The 10,878-nt window shown below is 30.5% G+C and overlaps 1 protein-coding gene across 1 annotated transcript in view; it reads right to left on the bottom strand.

Annotated features, from left to right (window-relative positions):
* Positions 1-5,347: 5,347 nt before the first annotated feature.
* Positions 5,348-10,878, bottom strand: part of LOC106471426 (cryptochrome-1-like) — a gene marked incomplete in the record, with an annotated part of 27,223 nt that continues 21,692 nt past the window's right edge. The window contains 5 exon segments of the mRNA XM_022400889.1: positions 5,348-5,383; positions 8,065-8,177; positions 8,404-8,606; positions 9,117-9,268; positions 10,790-10,867. Of these exon segments, the coding sequence (XP_022256597.1) occupies positions 9,261-9,268; positions 10,790-10,867 (86 nt within the window).

The raw sequence follows: 10,878 nt of genomic DNA on the forward strand, positions 1-10,878 counted from the left end.
CACTATAACGAACGAACGTTAACTTCAACAATACCCTGTGACTGCAGTTCAATTACTCACTGTCTATACACACATTACCTTCCCCTCTTATATATACCAGTCTACCCTCTATCTAGTCAGAACTAGAACATTCGCCAAAGTACAGGATAATTCTAGAACGTAGAGAGCGTGAGAATCACATGATCTCGATGACGCAACAGTATGTTTCTTCATTGCTGGTGATATTGCCCAACATTCGGAACAATAAAGAATGATTGGATGAACATAGCACTGGAGAACTCTCAGTCGTGTTTCAGTTGTCAATTTGTTGTTGGTGAATATGGTCTTATCTTTATAAAATCTTCTTCTGCTATTCCTATCCGCCTTTTTATTACGTGATCACATTTTCCGTCTGATGATATCCAGCTTCCAAGATATTTAAATCTATTTACCTGCTCTTACGTGAAACAAAAGGAGAGTCAGATATGCTGCAAAGTTCCCAGTTAGATTACTTGAAAGCAGCAGAGCTCATTGAGAGTTTTCTAGCAGAGTTGCAAACCTCCAGATGTGACGAGAAAGCTGCACATTATTTTCAACGTTCTTGTGACATTGCTATCAGAAATGTTACCGTCGGCGTCAGTTACAGAGCTCCACCCCCCTCGAAATGGACGATTTTGTAATTCTAACCACACTTGGGAAGCGGGGCGCTATACGAGATTATTCTGATATGAAACGAGCCATCTTGTTTACAACCACTGATAGCTTTCTTGGAGAACTAAACAATCGATTTAGTGGGGAAAATCTCCAACTGTTCCGCTCCCTGTCGACAACTGGTCATAAATCTGAAAATTTTCTCGATTTTGAGAATATTAAACCTCTTAATTGCAGCCAATTATTGGTCGAATATTCAAGACATACAAATGGAAATGAGGCAAACTAAGAGAATTAATGAGCATTCAGGCGCGACATATGATTCAGAGCAGTCGAGGAATTTCAAAACATCTCAAACCCCTATTTATGGCTTTTAGCCCAGTTAGCATAGCTCGCTGTGAAAGAAGTTTTTAGAAAGCTAAAAACTGACCCCAAAGAACACCTTAGAACCAATATGGCAAATAAAAGTCTGAAGAGTCCAACAAGTAATTAGCGTGCACAGAAAACGTGCTCTTTCTATCGTTCTTGATTATGTTGTTGACAGGTTCGTTACTAAGTTCCCAAATACAAGGTTAACGTTGGTTTAAAGTCGAAGAGGATAATCGCGTTCCGGATTGTGTCTTGGTAGGTTCATACTTTTGACCATTATTCATCAATCAACTTTAAAGAGACTTGTTATCCTCACACACACAAAATGCTAGATCCTTTCCAAGGTCTGGGAGTACTTTGAGGTTACAAAGCTTAACACAAAGTACTTTCTGAAACCAAACGTTGTCTCAATGTAATTTAACACGGGGGGGGGGGATAACGAGTCTTTAAAATTACACGTGAATATAAAATATCTTGCTCCACTTGCCCTGCCAAAGTTTTGGTCACAATCACTGGTGCCACTCTTACGTTTTGCGTTTTGTACTTTTTACTAACGATACAAAGGTCACTCTTTTCAAAACTTGTTGACAAAATTACTGTGCTGTATTTTAATACAAAGAGACTAAGTTCTTCCAGCTGTTTCTTTTATGTCTTATAGTAGCTGTACTAATATTAATAGGGCTGATAATTGATATCATAGTTTATACTTACATTATTAGTATTACACTTACAGCCCTATTAGTACTGCCAATAGTAGCAGTAGAGCTGCAGCCCAGGAAGAATACAACTAGTGTCAGTATTTTCATAGCTCTACTAGTACTAGAGAGTTAGTTATACTTATAGCCAACCCTAAGTTTTAGACTTGCAGACTAAAGAAAGGGTAACCAGTCAGTTAACACATTTTGCTTACACAAATACTCTGCCACAGCTGTAACATTGAAATACTACTTACATGTGATAGTGAGTAAATGAATTACTAGACTGTCATTTACTAACACTTCCAAGTATGTATCATAACTGTACAAATTTATTTTGACAGAAGCACAAGTACATAAAACAATGACCATATCATTAAAAACAGAAACAGATTGTTTTACTGGAAACATAAATTGCTGACATTTATTTTCACATAATGAATGTAACACATGCATATTGTTAAAATGAGCATTCAATTTTCTTTGTGAAGAATGAGAAAAACAAAACACTTCCATATCACTGCCAGGCCTTACCCTAAGCAATATAAAAATTAAAAGGTCCACATCACTCTAAAATTTAAAAACTTATAAAATGGTGGTGAAACACAAAATGTACCACTTAATCAATTAATCAGTTCACAACTTTCTTAATGCATTTTAACTACAAAAATAACAATCCATAAATTTCAGTCTTAATTTCAAGATCCATGAAATTACTTTAGTATTAGTTTTTACATTTCAAACTGTTCGGTAATTATTTTCTAATAGTATTTAAAACATTATTACATAGTAACACAAAGAGTATAATGTACAAGAGTATCCAAGCCTATTTATATATATATATATATAAATATATGAAAATAATGTATAAGAAGGAGTCTCACTTTTCCTTTGAGAATCATTCAGAGAAAAGAAAGTTTCAGATTAACATCAAAATGGGTGCTTGAAATAACAAGTTTTACATATCTTATCTTGGTTTTGTACAAAAGTCTTTAATAAATCTCCAAGACAAAATACAACTGGTATAGAGAGAATGTTATACTTTCTTAGTTACTACACTTACATCCTAATGTACTGCCAAGTTTTCAACTGTAGAGAACAAGCAGAAGATCATGTATGGTTTGTCAGAAATTATATTTACTACAATCTATATATGTGAAACGTTTTAAAATTTTACAGCAATTAGATGTTAAATGTGGCTTAAAATCTTTATTATTTGGATACAGTTTTTTTTTACAAATAAAATTTAAATAATGATAATCAACAAGGCTAAGACACAACATTTAACTGGTTGTATTACTGATTAAAAAAAATACATCTGCTTTTCACTTTTTAACAATCATCTGAGTAATTGGATAACAAGATATCATAATATATATAAATATGTTTATACATACATAGGATAATTGAACCATTGAAGGAACTAACACGCAAAGATTTTAGTTATTTCATGATAGTCAGCTAAACATGTTTCATCAATTCCACATCTTAATAGAGCATGTCAGTTTTTTTACTGCAAAGGAGACATTATGTTTAAAAACCTGGTGTATGTCAACTGTATTATTACCCAAGTTCAATGTAAGCAAGACAATAAATGCTCTGATACATGAAACAATAACACATATATACACAAAGTAAATGAGAGTAATGTTTTCAAAAACATAATATTCATTTCAATACAAATATTTAAATTTACACATTGCACATTTGTGATCTCAAAACTTATATCAACATCATGAATGATTGAATAACGTTATTTTCACAACTTGTATCCTTTTTAACTTATGACCAACAATATCTGTATCTCAGTATCATCTCACAAACACTATTTACAGTCTTATAATGCACCGATACATTTTCAAGTAATGAGTGAAAGTAAAGAAGAATATGCCACAATTTATTAACCAAACTACATTTGCTTTATCTTGTGCCAATGAGGCCTTTTGCCCAATAGCTGAGCTTATCAGACTGGCCAGAATATGACAGACATAGCAGTGGTCTAGGCACTATTTCTATCATCAGCCTCAATGAACAAATATAGTATGAACCAGATTAAGTAAGTGAATTGTAATTAATGTCAATCCTATTTATACAATTTACAAATCATATTTTTAGAGTAAGAATTAATAACACAATATTATTTATTTCTAAAACTGAGTATTTTTTATTACTTTATTTGAATTGACTTTATTGTCATTCAGAAGGACTAGTCTTGTTAATTGTTCTTTAAAGTCTTAAGGACCGTTTCTCACTCCTAATCATGCTATATTAAAAATCTGAATTATATTTTCAAAGAATATTTGCCAATAACGTTAGTCAACCTTAACTTCTAAGCAAGACAATATAAAACACAATTAAAATTTTGCTTATGGATAAAACAATTAAGTTTATCTTTTTTAGAAAGACTGTTTGTTGTCAAATAATTATTCCTGAATTTCTAAAAACTGTAGTTGTTATTTAGAATGTTCATAAAATGGAATTGTTTCAAAGTACTCATCATACAGAAATGTAAACTTTTAATAAACTTACAAGTGTAATGAACTTTACTCAATATTATTGTTTAACTAATATTACTATAACTACTGCAACTAGTGTATCATAGTATTGGCACTCTATTGTACAAATTTACTATAATTACATTTCCATACAATAGCTAGTTATATTAAAACAATCCATACCAATATACTAAGTTTTTTGATATAATCAGAATGAAGTTTAATTCCTTGTAATTGAGAGGAAAGCAATATAACAGACTGAATTTTCAATTAATTTTTGACACAAATGCACAATGAAAGAAATATACACTTGATACATATGGGAATAGTAAGGTAGAAGCATAAAATAAAAATAAAATTAACCAGTCACAAGATACATGTATTATAAATAAGTTTTGTTCTTTACAGGGAAATGATTGTTTGTAATAAATTACCCTACCATACAAATGTTTATATTAACAATGTATGTTATATAACAGTAATATCTTCAAATATTTTAGCCAATTATTAGTATAGTAATAACCAGTTAGTAAAACATCTCCAAAGAAAAATCTTGTCCAACTCTCCTGTAGTACCATTCACAAACGATTTCATCTTCTTGAAAGTAGTAACTCATCACTGTGTCTTGATAAGTATCTGTACTTTGATCTTTCAACCATTGAAATACAAACATAGAATAATATTGTATTAATCAAAGTGGGAAGTAATAATGAGTACTTCATTTTTTGTTGTATCACCTTCATGTAATTAAGTATAACACAAATATGTTGTAAAGAAATCCATGTTATAAAATTGTCTTTCAGTTTCATGCCATTTAAAGGGTTTTATTGTACTGTTAAAGCCCATTGGTATTGTACATTATGTTGAAGACACACAATTTTCACACTCTCTATATCAACAGTTTGTTGTCATTACACATCATAACCCACAATTCTTGTAAATTTTTTTAACATTTTCCTGGGCACTTTTGTGCAAACAACATGTTCACACTAACATTTCTTTTCTATTTTGTTTTCTAAAGTCCATATACAACGATGTCCAAGGAGATGCATCAACTTAAAAAGATTAAAACTTCGGAGCAACTTGTATTGGCTGAACAACACCTGATGTGAACCGATTTCCAAAATTCGGGACTCTGTGCTTTCTTTCAAAAACTTCTCAGGTGATGGATAGGACACTCTGCTTCCGGCTCTCCTGTATTAAAAAAATCAGAACAATTATAAGTATCAAATTTATCTTAAAATCTTAATTACCTAATTTCAATATCACATTATCAATTTAAAAATATTAAAATGGAAACTGATGTTTTAAGAGTTTAATAGCTATGTTGGCCAAGCTTTCACTTTTAGCAATACAATGATACATGTATGCATACACACACACACACACATATATATATATATATATATTTGTGTAGTGGTGGGTGCTATGTTACATAAATTTAAAACTTTCAAAATTTCCAAATTCTTACTTTCTCTGATAATTTAGAAAAACTACATGACATCTATAGCATTTTTTCAATGTTTAATTAATTTAACAAATAATTAGAATATTAAATACTCAAAACTACTATAAAAACATTTTCTTTTAAAAATTAACTTACAGAATACTAAGTAGAACATATATATAGCTAAATATAAAAGTGGAAAACTACCAAAGACAGCCACAAAAGGTTTAACATAACTCACAGGGCCAATAAATTTTGTAATACCATGTCCTTTAAGAATTTTAATTTTGGCAGATTGTGTGAAACCTATTGCACTTTTTCATTATATTTTCATTGGTTATGGGTACTAGTGTTTCATAACACACACTTACACTCAATCACTTACTAAGTATAGTTTATTAGCTAAAATTTTCGTAGGCTTATAAATCATAATAGCTGTAAGATTGGATATGTTAATCTGGTCATGTGGCTGATGCATGTTAAAAATGTTTTTGGTTAATTACATCTTGATAATGTAAAATGGACTGGAAATGTAACACTGAAGTGTTCTGAGCTTTACTGTTTAAATTAAACCTAAAAATTAGTTAGTTAAAAGTTTATAATGCTCTTAGTCACTCAATAATTCACTCATTTTACTCAAATAGTCACAATAATTCAACCCTACAATAGTATTACCCTTGATACAAGATGATAATAACCCTATAGCCTGAGCAATTTTGAAAGTGGGCTTTTCAAAAGTGCTCAGGTTATAGGGATTTTATCATCTTGCATTAAGACTTCTTGAACCTACATGTTTTTCTGACATCATGAAAACAGCATCACCCTTGTCAGTTTCAAAGTAACCAGATTATTTTTTTCCTGTAATTGGTTAAGGACATTCAGTTCAGCTTTTGTTATATTAGGCTTAATGCATTTACATTTAGTCACCAGTGTTCTTATTTTCTCAGAATAATCACCAAAAACATTAGATAAATACCCATTCTTTGGTACCCATGAAAAGTAAGCATAGTTGTTCCTATAACAAAAGGATTCCATACTGTTATCCTCTTGAACCACTTCTCTTTTTCTTATCCTTTTTTGTTAACTTTTGTTACCTTTTCTGGCAAAATATTCCAGTTGTGCTTTTATATCCAACAATGGTGTTCTTTTTTGGAAAATATAAAAGTTGAGTCCCTTTTCTAATATCTTGTTCTGAACAGTTAACTCAGTTGATGATAAATTGTGAACAACTGAAATAGCACTTATATTTCTCCCATCATTACTTTTATTTGATACATGTTTTCTATCCCATTTTTGCTGTTTTCTGAACTTTTGAAATGAGGTGTTCTTTGGTTTAACACATTTTTACAGATGTTATATAATTTCCTATCAGTACTTTCTGCATGTTAGATATTGCATGACTAAAAATTGAAAGGTGATGCCTGTAATACTTGGGTATGAATTAGTGTAGAATTCATATAATTAGAAGTATGCCTGAAGTTGGATTGGCACATAGACTTAATGAAACTGTTATGTATCATTACCAATGCAGGAATATTTTGGGGAGGATTCCACCCTCTTCCCCTATGGTCATTATTTACTTACATTACTGTTATAGTGACACCTCTGCTATTTGCCAAACATTACTGTAACACTTATATTTTCTGTCATATATCTTCTTCCTATGGTTTGAACTATATTAGTTTTGTAAAATATTGGCCTCTATCTCTCAACAAAGGTGTTAATTAGGTTTAATGTTTCATACAGTATGTTGCAGAAAATAATATACACAGTTTTCTTATTAATATAAGAAATGTGAAGAAAAACTCTCACCATTAAAAGTTATCATTTAATATTATGTATTAGCAAAATCATTTTAATAGTTATTTAGCTTCAACTTATGTTTGTAACAAATCAGTTAACAATGGCATGTGAAAATTACTTGTATATTGTTTTATGTCTTACAAATGACTAATTTTCTAGAGTTTAATATATTGTAAGAAATTGACATTACCATTAGAGCTGGATGATTAATTTTATTAATTGATTACTGTTGGGCACTGATTAGTGTCACATAAAATAATCAAAATTATGATTAAAATGATTAATGTCATGAAAACAATCAAATGGTGTTTTTGATTATTCAGTATCATTTTTGTTTAATTCAAGATTTTTCAGCTTAACTGACTAATGAAGGTAATCAACTAATCAAAATTAGTGTTTCCGATTATTGCTATTTTTGATTATTCCAATTAATTCAAACATTGCCATTATTTTATTTTTTAAGCCATCTTATGTGAGAATAATTAATTAGTTGAATGTAATCAATTAATTAGCTAAACAATTAATTGATTATCAAGTTCAACAAGTTGTACAACTCTAATTACAATTAAGAAAAGAAGTACATAGAGTCTATGAGATAAGTGATTTATAAACTATTAAAAACTACCTCATTGAGTTGTTCTTTGGCTGCTCGTTTGGTACTCTTGATATTGCCAGTACACACAAAGTTACTACTGGAAGTCAGCAGATGAGGTTGCAAGGGAATACTTGCCAAAAGACCTAGTGGATAGTTAATTAATCATTAGTGATAAGATCAATTAGTACATATATATATATATGTTCAATTCATCACATTAAAAAATCATACAAATGTACAAAATTAGCATATGTGACATAATTCTAACTACAATTTGTCTATCTTTAAAATTCTTTGCAATTTATTATAAAGCTAATTATTTATCATTGGGAGTGTTTAACCATAAAAAAAAAAAGTTTACTTTCTCACCTGCTCCACGATAATGACTAAGCTGCTGATGCACTTGCTTCATCCTCTCCAGATTTATCCTGCTGACATTCTGATGGTTAACAACTGGAAGAGAATAATCTTTCCCAATTATGCACTTAGCTGAGAATTGTATTTTTTCTGGGGCCATCCAAGGTTCATGAATGTATTTCGTAGGAAAATTCTTCAAAACTGGTAGATACCGTCTGAAAATTCCATAAACTGTTAATATTTATTCATTTCTCTCTTTGAAGCTACACTTGCATTTACAGGAATTTGATATTTAGTTTCTGGTAAATTTAAACATAATTACTATTGTATAAATGACAGAAATAAGTAAGCATTTTCACAGCATTAATTAGTCATGCCCAGCATGATGAGGTTTGATTATCAAAGTCAACACAGCATTCTCAAAAAATAAAAATGCCATTTTTCATCTCAGAATTTCTTGATTTTAATATACTACACTCTGAGTTTTGATATATTGACAGTCAGGGAAAGAAAATGAATAATCCTTAGGCTCAGCTATAGGCTTATCCTTTGAAAATGAATTTAAGTAAGTTGAGTTACAGACCTACATAACTGCTGTATAACTGATTACTTCATCTGAGCCCATCTCATTACATGAAAATGTTATTTTTTTATTGTGAACATGGGGGATAGAAATCTGTGTTAACTACTGGCAGATTGTAATTTAAGGTATCTATTATACGAACCTTATATAATCTCCATTTGGATCTGCCTTCCTGCCAAATCTTACAGGGCAATAAAGATGGAAGAACTGCTGGAAAAAAGAACTGCAGGATAACCACATCCAAGATCCAGCATTAACACTCCAGTCAGCATCCAAGAGAAGCTCTTCAAATACCTTAAGTATGAGAATAACTTATTTTAATGCTTCAATATCACCTAAAATAGCATTATTTGAAGACTATATACAGACATACTTCATACTTTTTTAACTTGGTGTAAACTACTATAACTGAAGCCAACCTTTATTAAAATATTGTTAAGTTTACTCAAATGCAAAAACCATGTCTATTGACACAACAGTGGTACCAATATGATTACAAAAGACAGCAAAGTTCAAGATGTCATTTGTTCTAAAATCAGTAATTTCTAAATCTAACATATATATATATATATCAAATTCTGCCTATGTTCTATTGAGTAGTTTCCTGTGTACCAACTCACTTATAATAGTTATAGATAAGGTCATGCTTGGCATAGTGCTAAGATATACACTTTCCTTTATATTCTTTCATTCAGGCATAAACTGTGAATATTTCTAGGTAAAATAGCACACAGATTATCTTTTTCACCTCTTGGTGGGGTGAAATGTGATATAAAACCACATAAGCTTGCTCTATAGTTGAGTTTCCTGAAACTGTAGTTGTTAACTAGACATAATATGAGTTTTGTCAATTAAATATGTTTTCACATTAAAATGCATTTTATTGTGGGATAAAGAAAACCTGAGACTAGTAACTGGGGCTGAAGATCTTCAAATTCTCTTCTTGAATGAAGGAGTATTTAAACATTTGTGCATATATAAATGCTATGATAAACCACCTTCCACAACTAATATCATAAAAACATCCACTGGATGACATCTCTATGACAGACCTAGTTAGAATGATGTGAGCTGACAATGCTCAAACGTGAAGTTCTTAGCTGGTTGTGGTATGAGTTTTGTTACTAATGCAAACTTGTATGTTTTCATATTACATCATCAGTTTTATTTCTTTATCTGAATTTAATAATATTCTTTAATGGCACTTTGTTCATGATATTCTGCATTAGCTTTAAATAAAAAAACTAATTTACCATTTTCAGTTGACTGTTATAAATAAAGCTGTTGCTTTAATTGTGCAAATATTTTTATTTTCATTTCAAAAAGCTTGGAAATCACATTATTTCACTGTGTTAAAATTTAATAGCAAGAACACAATTAAGGACCAGCAGTCAAAATAAATAGAAGTTTGTGTTCTGTACACAGTTGGGTGATGCCAGTAACAGGATAAGAGTACTTTGATTTAGAGAAATGAAGGAGATTCTTATGATACTAAGACAGGTAAATTAGGCACACACAGTAAGCAATTAATAAGAAAACTCCATATTTAAATACAAAATATAAATGCAAAACTAATTCAACACAGAAATATTACAGTTTTATTGCTAATATTTATTAAAATCTATAGTTTTTATCATGATTAAGAGTTTCTGCTGCTAATTTTCTGAAGTGAATTCATTTAAAAAAATTAAATGTAAAACATTAGATAATTTAAAAATAAAAATTAAATACTAGAGGTACTAACATTCAAGCTGAATTTGGGCAAAATCTCGTGCTTGATGTACCTATATAAAATGTTTTAAGAGTACAACAAACCTTCATGCCTTCTTCCCAGGATATCCACAAGTCTCCCCGAGTTAGAAAACATAGCTACAGCATGCCTTGCCACATGGTGATCCAACCTT

Source organism: Limulus polyphemus, unplaced genomic scaffold (assembly GCF_000517525.1).
Source record: "Limulus polyphemus unplaced genomic scaffold, Limulus_polyphemus-2.1.2 Scaffold112, whole genome shotgun sequence".
Classification (NCBI taxonomy): Eukaryota; Metazoa; Arthropoda; class Merostomata; order Xiphosura; family Limulidae; genus Limulus; species Limulus polyphemus.